The 17,082-nt window shown below is 34.7% G+C and overlaps 1 protein-coding gene across 1 annotated transcript in view; it reads left to right on the plus strand.

Moving 5' to 3' along the window:
* The first annotated feature begins 4,300 nt into the window (after window positions 1-4,300).
* Window positions 4,301-17,082, plus strand: part of LOC108917698 — a 76,567-nt gene continuing 63,785 nt past the window's right edge. Inside the window, exon 1 of the mRNA XM_018724435.1 lies at window positions 4,301-4,507. Within this exon, the coding sequence (XP_018579951.1) occupies window positions 4,349-4,507 (159 nt within the window). The 5' untranslated portion in view covers window positions 4,301-4,348. The remainder of the gene's footprint in view (window positions 4,508-17,082) is intronic.

Below are 17,082 nucleotides of genomic sequence, written 5' to 3' on the forward strand. Positions count from 1 at the left end.
TTGGATTAGATCTGTGTTGACTATAACAGTTAACTTTGTTTTGTTATTGAACTTACTTAAATTTCTATTGTCCGTAATCCTCAAATAATTTAGTTCTTGAGATTGTTTTCTTCTACTCCTTCTTGTAAACGGTTTTTCTTTATTGAATACATTTGTTTCTTTCTGGCAATCAAATTATCATCCTTTTAAATAAAAAAAATTATTTTCAAAACTTCAGCTGTCACCTATTATATTATTTTTTTTAGTTCTCTTTTTCTTTTCATGTCCCACTATTTTTTTTTAAATGACATTCTAATTCTAATAATCCAAATTTTTATTACCAATCACATTTTCAATTTCCAATATACTTTATTACATTATATTTCTTTAAATTTTGTTTGAAATTCATTTTTTTACGAACATTTTAATTGATCATACTAATTTTTATTTATTTTATCTTTTCTTTCTCAATTTCAACCATCTACTGTACTCCTATTGGTCACACTTATTCAACTTATAATTTANATGTAACAAAAATTTCGTTACACATTAAAAAAAATATTTACGAGTGACAGTTATGAATTTTTATAAGTTGAGACATTACCGGAATTCTTTTTGCAGCGATACCCGTTTAGAAAATGTCTCCATCTAGGGAACCCAGCTATATTAATCGATAATTTATGTCAACAAATTAGTATCTAATACATTTCAAATATGATATTTTCGCTTTTTGCCTTCCATTGGCCTCACGTTTCTGCAATCTCCACAGTCATTAAATTTTATGAGTAAAGCTTGTAGCTCATTTGTATGGCATTGCGGAAACCTCAGCAACAGAAGACGCCATCGGATTTCATTCTACTAAATGGGAAAAACAGGAACAGATAAGACTGGCAAGGACAAAAACGCAAGACAAATTGTTCGTTTTAGGAATTAATGGGCTAGACATGTTAAGCTGCTCAAAGTTACGACTCTCAATAATTCATATATTATCCCTCCCTTTGAAGGATCGGCTAGATTCGTTCGAGGTAGTTATAAGTAAAATTCGTAAACAGTTTGTGAAGGCACATTATGTACATGTACGATGCCGACGGAAGTCCTTGGAAAACTATGAAAAATCAGGGAATTTTGTATGATCCGAAAAAATCAGGGGTAAAAGACTGGTTCTTGTTAGAGATTCGTAATTTTTATGCGAAAAAATAGTATCATTTTTTTACGAATTTCTTTGATTTGTGGCAGAACTCAGAATTGACAGATAACACAGTGATACAAAAAATAGTGGGCTTTTGACCAGCCTAATCCGAATCTAAATTTAGAATTCCAGGATCAATTTGTATTTTGACCCTAACATGACGAGACTCCCGACGAGAATTTATTTGAAAAATACCAGAATTAATAGTCCCATCACGTCATAACCCCATAACCCTATAACCCCATAAGCTTATAACCCCATAACTCCATAACCCCATAACCCTATAACCCCATATGATTTTAACGATTTTGATCACAAAAACTTACGATCGCTGACTGTATGGTGACCCCGGTGACTTTGGAACTCAAATCTGTATGCCCCAGATCATGAGTCAATACAGGAGCTTACATATCCCGGGTTAAGAGATCATGGAGTTACAACAGGACTACAGACTCAATTCCTCAGAGTTTTGTAATTATATATCCACACATACCAGGGTTACGGGGTTATTGTCTTATGGGGTTATGAAAACGACAGTTATGTAGTTTCGGACCCCTGATGTGTAAGTTAAATGTTCGTACAGAGTTTCATGGTTCTACATTCTCGCACATCCTGGGTAATGGGGTTACGGTGTTATGTAGTTGTGGGGTTATGGGGTTACGAGGACATGAAGCTACGGGGTTGTGGGGTTAAGATACAATGAGATCATGAATTCGAATATTTTCCCAATAACTGATTGGTCAAGTCAGTTTGAAATCTCGAAAACCGCTTTCTAGAGCAGTACTTGTTAGGGTCAAAACACGAGTAGATCCTTGGTCTTGTCCACGACCCGGCTGATTTTTTTGAAGCGCTGGTAATTAGTCAAGTTGCCACTCACATTGAACATTAAAAAAAATATATATTCCAAAAACTATCGATATTAATACTATTCAAAATGTCTTGAAGTACAATAAATAAAATTTAAAAATTAGTTAAAGTAATACGCAAAAATAGAAGTTGTAGTGTAACACTTTTGACAATTTATGTCACAAAATAATACAGAAGGACAACTAAGAATTAAATTTGGTAAAAAGTCTAGAATTTTTCTTTAACACTTCATCTTATATGAACAAAATATATACAGGGTATCCCGCAAAATTGGGTACTCAAAGTAAAAACAGTTGAATTTACACATGTCTACTTATCTCAGTTAAAAAATGCTTTATTTAAAAGTTACAGGGTGTTAAAATTTTGCTTTTGAAATGGACTGTAGGTCTGAGAAACAAAAGAAGATAAACTGTCATTAATGAACCTTCTCTTTTTGGTATCTTTAAGGAGATGGATGAATTGTTAAGTTTGAAAGGATTAGGAAAACATTATTTGAGATCCTATCAGGTTCTGCCTCTAAATGAATTACATGCACATACAACAAAAATATATTTTATAACAATCGACCCATCTGTTTAAAACAACAGAAGAAGTTCATTTAAATATAGCTGCCGAAATCTTTCGTTTTTCAGATACGGTCAATTTGGTCACACGGTCAACCTTAAGCTTCATTTTTTTTTCGGAGAAGCAAAATGGAACCTTCTTTTTCTCCTCGAAATGTAGCAATTTTAAAAGAAATTGACTAAATGCATTTTTTTTGTGTGAAATCGTTAGATAATTACAAAATTTAGTTATTATCTTAAAAATATCCATAAGCAGAGGGAATATTTAAAAATATGGCGCGCGCATCTCTCCGTACGCTGGAGGGAATGAAATATTTGAAGACAATTTATTGTTTCCTGCATCTTCGTAACGTGTACCAAATTTCAATAAGATGTTATATGTTGGTTCAATGAAAATTCATTTCGAAGGTAAAACTTGAACCCTCTTTTTAAATAAAACATTTTTGGACTAAGATTGCCGCACACTGTTTTCTGGGATACCCTGTACGAATAATTATTCAAAGACATCTGTGGCTGTGGTTGTACCTTGGAATCCGAGGAAGTCCATGTCCCACATAAAATTTGATAGCATTTACCCACTTGTATATATTTCTACAAAAATGTTTTCATAATTTTCAGAAGCCAGATAAATATTTGTCGGAGATGTCTTTTTTCCTTAAGACTTTGGAAATTCCAGAATTCTTTATTCAGGGAATACCCTTTTATAAATTGTACCTAGACCATAAAACTTAGAAATAGTTATTTATGAATTAAGCCGGTTATGTTATTCCCGAGTTTTATGATGGCAAGCTTGGGTTTGGAGGGACTTACGGGTCACTCAACGTTGCCGCGGTCAAAGGATAGATAGCATTTACCTTATAATTACTTTATATAGGAGATTTGATTGGTTCATTTAAGAATAATTTTGACCTGACGAATGAAGAGAAGTACAGAGAGGAGTTCTACTTGAGCATTGAAGACGTGAGTACACTGCTATTCTGTTGACCGTGGATTCGTTATCGGGCCTCTGGTTGTTGTCATAAAACACGTCGAGTACTTTATTTGTAACGTTTTATTTTAAATCATTTTCATTTACGGTATTACTTATTATTTCGTGAAAATGAGTGACACGAGTTAGTCCTACGATTCCGACATATTTTTGTTTCAAATTAAAGGAATCTCCTTTTCGCAAAAATTGTATTTACCAAACATTGCTTAGCAATAAATCGGTTACGAAAAACTCGAAAACGAGCTCGGTTTAATAGTATCTGGTTTATTTTGCGAGGTACAGACCTAATTTTTCCGAAAAAAAGCTTTGGAACTCCACTTGATCGACGTGATCGACGTGCCATGCAAAATTCGATGACATTTTCGAAATTTAGACTGTTGTGTTGACCCGAGATCTTTTTATAATATTCGCTACATACTTTGATAGCTACAAAAATTGGTCCATTATATGGTTTTTCTAAAGCTTCAGTAATTGAAAATGTTCTTTGGTTGCGCTGTCTACACCACCCTGAAGAGAAATTACGTTTGTATTCAGAATTGAAGAATTTATATGAACTACACTATACTTTTTACATAATTTAAATACCTCTTCTGGTTTTGAAGTTTTTAGTTAAGTTAATAATTTTAAATGGAACACACTGTAGCTTATGTTATATTTATCCAAATTAATTTCTACATCCTTTACAGGTACATTGACTTGAGGCGCATGGTAACCTTCTGCAGAGTGGCGTCGCCCTCGAGCTTGTGACCTCGCGATGTCGCGATGAGTTCGGCAGAGCAGAGCCCCAGGTCCTACAGCCAGGCGGGGGGTCGGCGCCCTGGGAGCAGGTCTGGGGAGACGCCCCGAATCCTTTTGGACTGTCCGTCGGAGGTGGAGAGCTCTGCTGACTCGCCAAGTCTGGGACAAAGGTCCGTCTCTTTGGTAAGTGCATATTTCGGACGTATCTTCCTAACAGGACCGGTTTCAGAAATTTTGTTTCCAGTGTAGTTGTTTATTTACGAAATGTATATCGGTTTGGTATTCATACCAATATCATAACTTATTAGTATTAGCAATTAACATTATTAATATTAATTATTATTAATATTAATGATTAAAATAGGAAATATAAATAACTACAGAAATTGATAACAATATTATTCTAAAGAAACTCAGTGGATACACATATCTATCACATAGTTATGTGGTTTCAACAAAACTGTTTTATATTAATAGGAAAATGAAGTGTTAAAGTATCGTAAGGCAACGAATACGCTTGATTTCGTGTCGTGTATTCCTATTGGCTAGAGTTACAGAATCTGGTTACGGAACTGCGAGATCAGAGTCGATGTTCGATCACACTTCGGGGTGGCACCGCGAATTCTCAGGTACTGCTGTTCGTTTGCAATTCTGACGTCTGGTCTCTCCGGATTCGGAAGATGCATGACTGTTGATTTCCCATTCGTGAAATCTGGTTGTTATTATAGACTTAGTGCGGCAACTCGGTATCGGTATCGACAGCTCGAATTTCGTAGCATTCTTACTGTTTTCGCTGAAAAAATAGAAAGTGGGGTGAAATTGCCTTGGCGATCGCTCTTTTTACATTATCGGGTTTTTTAAATTTAATTTGCAGCTCTGTGGAGAGTTTTGGTGGTTAATTCAAAACAGGTAAAGGTGTAAGGGTTCTGCAAACGGGTTCGTAGGTCAGATTCAAAAGTTGAGTGAAATGACTTAGAATACGACTACACTGTAAAAAAATTTCACTCAAATTTCACTCAATTTTACTCAATAAGTATGAGTACAACTGAGTGAAACTATTACATGAGAAGTGAGTGAGTTTTACTCAAATCCGAGTTACTGCTAACTATCAGTTGTTCAATTGAGCGACTTTTGACTCTATTCTGAGGATATAAAACCAATTTAGAGTAGAATTTTTCTCTAATATGATTTAAATTTAACTATTATTGAGTCATTTTTTACTCAGACCTGGTTTTTAAATAACTAAATATTGAGTGCTAAAATAAATCACTCATAAATGATTAATTAGGATATAACAGTGTTGAAATTAATTCACTTCGCGGGACCTCCTTCTGTCCTGGCTCAGACCCGCCAGCTGAGACTCACCACCGCCGGCTAAGGCCTCTTCTTCTGGCGATCACGCGTTTCTGGAGCATCTAACGGGCCCCTATCAACTATGGTCGAGATTATAGAAGCAATATGTAAGTGGTGCCATCTTCACGGCGCCATTCAAATTACTCGAAATTAATATATATTTAAACTCACTCAGTAATGAGGACATTTACCCTGATTTAGGTACAAGTGCACCAAATACGTGTTTACGTGAAGAATTTATTTAAGGAGTACCTATATTTGAGGGAAAGTACTCAGTTTAGTTTAAATATAAAGATTACAAATTAGTAAACTGATCAAAATGCCCAATGTTGAGTGAACATGTACTCAATAATTTCAACCAATGGATTCACTCAGAACCTTTATTGCTTTCACTCACACCGATTTTTTTACAGTGTAAATGCTCATAAACTGGTATTGGTAGTAGCTTAGAATGGACATCTAGTTTACGAAGGAAATATATTGGTCAAAGATATTGTCCTTAGAGATTGATACAATCAACTTGATATAAATCAACTATTGCTTCACTGAATTTGTTTTTTATATGTATTTATCACATATGGCATTGGGATAATTATTTGCAAAATTGACATAATGAATCAATTGAAATTTTACAATGTTGTAGTGTTCATACAATTATAGTTATTAACAAATAAATTGATTAATCGATCGCTACTAATCATTAACCTCAGTACATTGTTTTAATGTGAAAATGCATCACATTTAACGACTTAACACTGGTTATCAATGTCAGGTTCATTGATTTTTCTATTTTTGTAGCTATTCTTCTGAATAATCAAATCAAACCTGGCTGCCGGTCGCATCATATTCCCGTCCAGTAACACACAGCAACTAACAGATAATAAGCGTTTGGTGGAAATTAAACGGAAAACAGCCTAGCCCCGTTACCGCATCTCGGAACGAGTAACTAACGGGTTCAGGCAGATCCTCGAGCCAGTTTTTCAGTTCTTTTTGCTTTCCGCAGCGCGAATTTGTGACTGAAATCTACGCGCGCCTAATACGGAGTGTTCTATTTATAGAGGCCGCTTCCGTGTGCGCGAGGCACGGGCACCGCATGTCGCGAATCGGAACAAATTGGTTTGTTGGTTTGACAAGTGACACTGTTTGTCCGAACGAGATGTCCATTAATTGGACAGGTAGCCGGGGATTTATACCTGGCTTTTTAATAGTGTCGTTTATCAAAGAACGAAGACGATTGGATTGTCTGTTGCAGATCGTGGTGATAGTTCAATGTTTATTACGCTTTCGATTCAGCAGGCACCAAAGCAATGGGGGAAAAAAGTAGATGCGCTTTAGTAATATAAGTACTGAAGAGGAAAAGAAAAATGGCATCCCATAAAAAATACAAAAAAGATTCAACACTATGCATCTCAAATATTTTAGAAGAGATTGTTAATGATGCAAAACTTTAATACTGAATGCTCAGAAATCAATAAAAATCTCTTTGTTTTCGGATACATTGTGTCGAAATTAAAAAATGTTACATTCATTTAAATACTTCTTAAAATGACGTAGATTGATGAAACTTGGATTACTGGCCTAACGAATTATGGGCAAAAATTTGCAGTTAATGGCAGAGATACTGGGAAATACCATCATTTAGAACCCTAGAATTTCGGAGCCATCGAATATTTTGGAAATTAGATAAATGTATTTAATTTCGGTTACTATTTTTAAGACAAGATATTTCCATTTCAATACAACCCTAGAATTTCTCTTAAATAGGTACTAAGATTTGAAGCAGAGAAAAAACAAAATGAATTTTGAATCTTGTATTTCTCGAAGATAAAAAGTAGATTTTCTGTCGATTTTCGAATTAAATTGAATGACGAACAGTGCATTTGAATATCTTGATTCGTTTGTCAAATACAATTTTAAATTTTTTGGTATTAACTTGTAATGTTGAATAACTTCTTCATTGGTGATTTTTTTTGTGAGAGGTTTCAGTTTTTTGCGTAGTGACTTACGGAATATGTTTTTATACTTCTGGTTTCGTAGTTGTCATCTACAGAAATTAATATTTTTTAGTCGGAACATGCTACATATTTTTCCATTTTTGACGTACAGGGTGGACCATTAGTGTGAGAAAGTAAAATAACTCTCTTGTTATTCATAATACAGAAAAAAGTTTACATAAAAGTTGTACAGAATCAAAAAGCCTAAAGGACAAAATTAATTTGAAACATACAGGGCGATTAGTAAAAACGGGACACGACAAATTGAACACCCCGTATATTTTTAAACATATGGATTTCTGAGAAAACTCAGTGTTAGATATAGAACATTCCTAATAAAAATTGAAATGGACCGATATGTAAATAAAATAGAACAATAAAATACTGGGTGTTCCATTTGAAGAATTTTAGAAAATCAAGTTTAAACTTTCTAAAAATGATCGTATTGTAAAAAATGCCCTGTATAAAATATCGATGTTAGCTAATATAGGAGCCTTTGTCTAACATTTACCTATAACTCTGTCTAATTATTTTGTTCCAAGTGCTAGTAGCTGAAATTTAATACAACTTCTTCGAGGTCATGTATTTTCCCAAATTCGAAGAATTTTCTACATAACTTGGCAACCCCGCACTAAATTGATAAACTGTTTATATTGCCATATATAGAATTTTCTCGTAGTTTAGGATTCTTGATTCTGTACAACTTTTATATACACTTTTTTTCTGTATTATGAGTAACAAGGGAGTTATTTTACTTTCTCACACTAATGGCCCACCCTGTATATTAAAATTCCCTTTCAAATTATGTAACATACAGGATATTTACACAAAAATATATTTGCAAATCGGAAACAGCAAAATCTGTATCACTTAAAATAATAAATATATCTAAATGCAGTTTTCACAATTATATTTTTCTCAAAAATCAAACCAGAAAATAACAATTACTTTTTGTCCATTTTCTATGAAAATAATACGAAAAATTTATTAAAAACAAATCTCAATCAAATCGTATACAGAGTGCAACTGAAATGTGTGGCTATAATTTAATAGCGGATTCTACGTTAAAAATTGACAAGAAAACAGATAAATGATCGTCTAGAAACATTTAAAGAAAATGTAGCTTATTCCCAAGTAACATGGTCCTTATAATTATTATTATTTTTAATTTTTGTTTTTGTGGTCGACTTCCAAACATAGCAGACTACATTTTTTAACTTAATCCTTCATTTATTTCGTAGCATCGCATACCGAGAGACCGGACGAGACTCTGAGGAATTGTTAAGATAATCATCGCAACATTTTTCGGAAAATTGATGGTTCGCGGGCAAATTACTGGTATAGTTAGGCATTTCTTCCCAGGACGGGTCACTCACCAGGAAATTCAAACGAGAAACTTAAATTATACGCTGGCTTCAAATTAAATTGTAATGTATAGGCGGCTCGAACATATACAGGGAGGGCCAGAATTAACACAAATTCCGTATATTTTACTATCTATGGTGACTCTTTGCGATCAAGGTGCAATGGTAATGCAACCTTAAAAAAGGTCGATAGTACTAAAAAATGAGAGATTTCTTCTGAAAAGTATTTGGCGGAACAATGTTTAAGAAATTACTACTTAAACAATTTTTTCAAACATATATTTTCGTGAATAGGAATGTCCCGATATTTCAAAAATCGCACTTTATACTTTTTTTATACATGATGTTTTGGAAAAAGGTATAATAAATTTAGGTTTTATTTTTAAGAAGGCGCCCAATAATATTATTTTCAAATCAAATTTTAGCAATATATTTTTTTAAACCAATGAAATTTAGTACAGGTAAGTTTTTGAAGCTACTAAAATCGTCAATATTATTAGTTTTTGACCATCTCCTAGAGGTGGTTAGTTACGACCTTAGTCACTGACATTTTATGAGAGATAGCTCTTTTGAAGTTACAAAGTTACAGTTTTTACAATATATGTCATGTATTATAACGTAAAATTTAATTTCACGTAAAAATGGTACTCATGTCGAAATTGCTAAAATGTCGTCAATTTTAATGAACCCAAATAAACCAAGTTGCTTCTATACAAAGTTGTTAGTATTAGTTGTTAAAAATGGATAAAACAATATTCTCGAACTGAATTGTTCTAAAGTAACTAAATTATTTTTCATCCATGAAAGCTATTCTATAGTCTATTCGTTTCCGGACACTCTGTATATTAAGGAATAGAAGCTGATGGGAAAAAGACGATGTGTTTTCGGAGATTTCAACAGGAATACCATTTTTATGTAAAATGAAATTTTATATTACGATATACCACAAATATTGTAAAAAACCTAACCTCAAAAAAAGGTTTGTCACAAAATGTCACTAAGTCACTCACCTAACGACGTCTAGCAGATGGTAAAAAACAAACAGCACTAACATATTTAACATTCTTGAAAACTTACTGGTATCAAATTTCAATACATTATGCTGATTTTTGGCAAATATATGAATGAAATTTGATTTTTAAAAATGTATTATTACGCCTTGTATCTGAATAACAAAAGAAAATGGATCAGGGTCTATAAAATTTGACTGACAGCATGTGGTAAATATCTGTCTGGTTACAGATAAATACGTCAAGTTTTATACATTTTCTTTCCTCATAAATTGATTCATCGATGTCGTGATATTCACGTTTGGTAAACATAATATACAAATAAAATATTGAATAAAAAATTGATACCAAATAATCACCGCTTAATCAACTGGCTTACTGGCTACCTACTGAAAACTGCTACTGACGCAACAATTTGTGGAGAGAACGGAGAATGCAGTTTGGAAAACAATGAAAACAACAGAAAATTAATGAGAATAGAATATTGTTCATGCTGATAACGACAGAGAGAACTATTGTGCATGTCGTTAAAGTTGAGTTACTCGTAACTAAAAATCTCACAAATGATATCTTATTATGATACATAGTGATGTATGGAAAACTAAATTATTATTACTTTTAAAATCATACAGTTTTAGTTATTATTGTTATTAATTTATTTTATTTTGGAAAATTTGATTTTGAACTTTATGAAGATCCATATATAAACAGTTTTTTCTAGAAAATCGTTAAGATTAGGACTCATGTTGTAAAGTTTTTTTATTTACTCTGATTTATACTACATAGTCTTCATAAATGATTACAAGCCATGTGACCATTAAGTTTGGAACAGCAATTTTATTTCCTTCATGTTGGCAATTAAATCTCGGTAAAATTAAAAATTATTAAAACGATAAGTTCAAGATTACATTAAAACACAACATTCTGGTTCACTGGTGTACTTTTTCACGAGATTCTATTCAACTAATCAGCGATCGCATTATTTCGAGCGTAGGCCTAACGGTTTGTTACAGTTCGTTGTTGCCTAAGCCCAAGGCTTACGTGGCTTGTAAACATTTATGAAGGCTCTGTTTTACACATTACACTACACGAACACCCTGTATAAATTCTGTATGTAAAAACCATAGTTTTCAATACCATGTTTTATAGTGGCTTGCGGAATTTAACTTGTACATAAAAGTTTAAGACTATAACTTGACATGAAAACGTACTCCATCAAATTTATGTGAGGTTTTTCAGGCTCACCGTATAGGCATGCGAGGGCATGCATCATGCCCGAGGATCGTCCGCCTATCGTGCGCCGTGTTCAGTCACGAACTCGTGCGTTTGAACTTGGATCGAAATAATTTCTCACTTTAGTATTCCGGATTCCTTCCGAATTTGCATTTTGCTTAATTGCAACCGTGGGCTAACCAGCCCATTTTTGATCGACGTCCTGACCGTAGGCGAAACATTTGAGCACGCACAGGGTGTTGTAACATTGCTGGACCTGGTGATTTTAAGGCTTTCACGTCCCGTGATGTTATTTAAAGTATGAGGCATATGCACAAAGTAAAAGTACTGAGATTCTGATGCTCTGTGGTTTTCGTGGTCGATAAAGTTAGGAACACTGTATTCAAGGTCAATGTATTTTGAGCAGAACGTGCGCCCATTTGTCTCAGTCAGTTAAGAACTGTTGTTGTAGCGGCGTGTTGAAATGAGTTCCGCTATTCCGAGTCCAGTTGCCAGGTGAGGGATGAAAACCAATTTCATTGCAAGGGAAAAGTGCCACTCCAGAACTTCTTGGATTCGTTCGGTTGGAACATCATCAATCTTTGACCCACTCTCAGACAATAGTGGTGACCTCTGTAATTAGTCGCATTCACTGTTTCCAAACTTTTCGCCATTTTTCACTGTCAGCATCTTCAACGGTGACTCTCCAAAAGCATCGTTGTGACAATCTTCCGTAGGTTACGGCAAATCAATCCGAAAACTCAGGGAACTTTGCAGTATCTCTTTATAAACACTAGGAAATGAAAAGTACCAACCACATTGCTTTTAGAGAGAGATAAACAAAAAATTTTAGCCACTGTTAGCAAGACATTGACAAATTGTTTGCTAGTTACGCTTTAAATTATGTGTTCTCATCTATTTAAATTAGTTTTCGTAACATCGACCTGAATGCATACGATTTAGTAAGGTCTTCTTTTCAATCCGCTATTTCGATCTCTAACGAGATCTTAAACCTAATATGAATATAATACTGGGAATGTTTGTAATTATATACTTATTCCGCATATACCCATGCCCATCACTTTAGTGAATCTGGATCATTTTGATAGACTAGATTATTTTCAGATTACGACATTGCAATGTTAATAGACTTAGGACATTAGTTTATAACAGAAAATGATCTCAAAATTTAGAAACTAAGAAACGAAAACATATCTAAATTAGCAAATATTGTATGGAAAAAAATATAGAAGGTTAACAATATCAAGCGTGGATGTAAAAAAAATCGGGATGAGTCGTGTTTCGCTGACAATCGCAATAGCGTGATGATTCTTAAACCGCTTCCGGAACTCGTGGTCACTCGCCCAACATTTGTCAAACACAAATGTTTCAAATATTTACCGATTATTAAGCTAAAATCTATATCGCCAAGTTGTCCATACACACGGCAGGCGCGGATCCAAGAGGAGGCGATCGCCCCCTCCAAATAGTTCGAAAAAAAAATTCCAAAATTAATGGATTAAAATTTTTCTGTTTAAAAATAAATGAATAAAGATTAGAAAGTTTCTGTTTAAAAATGTCTCTCAGTTTTCTTGATCGTATTTTTTTGACATCAACTGATCAACTGTACAAACGCTTGGCTAGTGGAGGTATGTCAAATTTATCGATATGCAGCATCCACATGATACGGCATTTTTTTACGTTTGACAAATATCTGGCAAGTCACCACTTCATCTGGAACCGGCTTTAAAAACTTCTGGTCTCACAAACTTGTAGTTGTTGTGTTACGTTATTGAGCTAACCAACAGACCAACATCTAAATGTAACTTTCTTCATTTTAATGTAAGAGTTAATGAAATTTTCGAACAGCCAATTTTGATGAACAATGCTCCATTTAAAATTTAAGGTTTATATTTAGTTGCAATAATTATAATCCAGTTCCAGTTTGACAAATTTTGGACTACATCTCAGTTATTTGTAAAACTGGATACCTACCTATTTGAAAATGAAAGGGTTTGAGGCTCATGCAAAAATAATCATCAGGCGAGTGATTGAATGATTAAATTTTGGAAAGTTGTTATGTTATTTGTTATCAGATACTAATGAAATACCGTTATTAAAAAATTGTATTGAAACGACATCCGCAATACCTTGTTGTTTGCATTGTATTATACTCGTATGTAAATTTCACAGAGCTATGGGAGGATTCTATTAAATTAGTATACAACACTGACATAATTGCACACGCTGTTCTTAGGTTACTTACTGGTATTTCGAAAAGTTCTATTTATAAATACAGTGGTTAAAACGAGTTTCTAAATACATTCATTACTACCAAACCTCAATTTTAGAAATAATTGTTACGCCAATGTCTACAATTAAATATAGATCAAGTAGCGGATATCCGCGGGAATGGTCATATTTGTTAAATATTAATTTTAATAATTTCATTATAACCGCCAAAACAAATTAAAATTGTAAGAACAAATCATAATTCCTTTGAAATCTTTGATTGGAAATGATCTTCTACTTCTAATGTACTCTACTCCTAACCAATTACCTTACTATGGTATACATTTTGATAAAAGTATTGTTATATTTAATTTTAGCGGTGTAATCCATTTTTTATGGGTTGTATTGCACGACCCATCTAGAAGAAGTCATTTAAATGTTAACATTTTATTTGTTTAAATTTTTTATTAGTTCATAGATCTTCGATTTGCAATAAATAATTTCCCGCGAATTATAGTAAAAATTCAGGAGGATACACAATCCAGTGGCGTAGTCAAATTTAAAATAGAAAAATAAATAATTATCTTTCATCATTCTGCAATGAAACGAAATAATAAGTAGGCTTTGGCAATTGAAAAATAAATTTAAATAACATGTGTCACTCAATAAATACCTTTTTTACTAGGGTGTTTCCATAAGTACACTGTATTGTGGTAGACCTTCAAAAATTTAATGGGGTACAGAGCCTTCATAAATGATTACAAGCCACGTGACCACCGAGTTTAGGCAACCAACATTGCACGGCTGGTATTGTCAACTAAAAATCCCTAAATCTTAAAGTCACCAATATTAGCGCGATCGCTGATTGGTTGAATAAAATTTCGTGAAAAATTACACCAAGCAGCATCCGGTGAAACAGAATGTTGTGTCACGTGGCTTGTAATCATTTATGAAGGCTCTGTATGAGAGATTTATACCAATGTAGCTCTAATCCTGTGTTATACAGGGTGTTAATGAACTTATGTCAGAAATTTAAAGGGGGGTGAAAAAGTAGCAAAAACTGACTTAACTGATGTTACAAACTTGTATCGGAAGTTTAAGGTTATAGAGAAAAAGGCTAATTAAAAATGTGTTTAAAACTGTTTTGGAACTGCTGAAATACATTATTTTACCGCATCGAGTACTTACAAAAAATTCTGTAACACTTTTTACGAGTTTGTAGGTTTCCTATGAAGCCGGACTGTATTCGAAAGTCAGTTTGAAATACATTGTTGTAGCGATTGCTGTGCTGTTTTTCAGTACATTTAATAGTCTTATTTTCAAGCTTTCTTTGAAAATGGAGCATTTATTTAGCCATAGCGAATATTATGATGCGTTCATAATTTATGGCGAAGCAAACGAAAATGTCCATAGAGATAGAGCTTGTCAAGTGTACCGGGCGAGATATCCTGAACTATGTGCCCCCGCACCGCGAACATTTGTTGCTGTAGCGCAAAGAGTTTTGGACACCAGTGAAGTACAACCGCATCGAGGTCGCGACGGTGGCCCAGGGCGACCACTAAGAATCTTAAATGTCGAGGAGATGATTTTAGATTTCGTCCAAGAAGATCCGCATCGTAGCACCATAAATATCGTTCACCAAGTAAATATTTCACATCTTGTTGTGTGACGGACATTACGAGAAGCTCAGTTGTACCCATTTCATATTCAACGTGTTCCAGCGCTGACTCCTGAGGATTTTCCACTACGTCGATGTTCTTGCGAATGGTTGCTTCAGGAATATGGAAGAAATCCTCAATTTCTTGTTACAGATGAAGCATGTTTCAGTCGAAATGGGGTACATAACGTCCACAACACTCACCACTGGACTATCGAAAATCCACACGAAATACGTCGCGGTGTCATGCCGTTCAGCAACAGTTTTCAGTGAACATGTGAGCCGGAATCGTTAATGACACTTTAATAGGACCTTTTGAATTGCCTAGACGCTTAGAGACGGTTATCTAGATTTTTTGCAAAATCGCTTGCCGGAGTTATTGGATGACGTGTCATTAAATGTTCGGTAAAATATGTGGTTACTGGATGACGGAGCCCCCGCTCACTTTTTTCGGAGAGTGCGCCATTTTCTAAACATTACTTTTCTCGAGGCGGCATATTATTATTAGGCAGGCCGCATTTGCGCCCAGGAACGACTTATGTTGGTAGGCCCTAACCACCATTCAGTGCAGGAATGAGGGAAATCTGAAAAACCTCATTAATTAAAGGGGTGGTCAAATGCCAACTGGTGTCAATCTCTCTCATTGACCCAAGCCAACATTCTTCCACCCTACCATACCTGCACAGAGGGTGCCAATCCTCCGTACAAGCATAGCTAATCTACGGTCTACCGGCCGCAGGAATCGAACCCAAACAGAAATTTGCACACGATTAAAGGACTGACGCCTTAAACCGTGCGGCTATCGATATGGTGCCATTAATAGGTATGCTAAGAAAGCCTGTTTTATTTCTTAAGGTATCTATGAGATTATTTAACTTTTCTTCAACCTATTTTATTACTTATGAACTTCACANTGTTTAAAACTGTTTTGGAACTGCTGAAATACATTATTTTACCGCATCGAGTACTTACAAAAAATTCTGTAACACTTTTTACGAGTTTGTAGGTTTCCTATGAAGCCGGACTGTATTCGAAAGTCAGTTTGAAATACATTGTTGTAGTGATTGCTGTGCTGTTTTTCAGTACATTTAATAGTCGTATTTTCAAGTTTTCTTTGAAAATGACGCATTTATTTAGCCATCGCGAATATTATGATTATAATTTATGGCGAAGCAAACGAAAATGTCCATAGAGCTTGTCAAGTGTACCGGGCGAGATATCCTGAACTACGTTCCTCCGCACCGCGAACATTTGTTGCTGTAACGCAAAGAGTTTTGGACACCGGTGAAGTACAACCGCATCGAGGTCGCGACGGTGACCCAGGGCGACCACTAAGAATCTTAAATGTCGAGGAGATGATTTTAGATTTCGTCGAAGAAGATCCGCATCGTAGCACCATAAATATCGTTCACCAAGTAAATATTTCACATCTTGTTGTGTGGCGGACATTACGAGAAGCTCAGTTGTACCCATTTCATATTCAACGTGTTCCATCGCTTACTCCTGAGGATTTTCCACTACGTCGATGTTCTTGCGAATGGTTGCTTCAGGAATATGCAAGAAATCCTCAATTTCTTGTTACAGATGAAGCATGTTTCAGTCAAAATGGTGTACATAACGTCCACAACACTCACCACTGGACTATCGAAAATCCACACGAAATACGTCGCGGTGCCGTTCAGCAACATTTTCAGTGAACATGTGAGCTGGAATAGTTAATGACACTTTAATAGGACCTTTTGAATTGCCTAGACGCTCAGAGACGGTTATCTAGATTTTTTGCAAAATCGCTTGCCGGAGTTATTGGATGACGAGTCATTAAATGTTCGGTAAAATATGTGGTTACTGGATGACGGGGCCCCCGCTCACTTTATTAGGAGAGTGCGCCACTTCCTAAACATTACTTTTCCCGATCGCTTGATAGGCCGCGGCAGCC

This window comes from Anoplophora glabripennis, unplaced genomic scaffold (genome assembly GCF_000390285.2).
Source record: "Anoplophora glabripennis isolate ALB-LARVAE unplaced genomic scaffold, Agla_2.0 scaffold44, whole genome shotgun sequence".
Classification (NCBI taxonomy): domain Eukaryota; kingdom Metazoa; phylum Arthropoda; class Insecta; order Coleoptera; family Cerambycidae; genus Anoplophora; species Anoplophora glabripennis.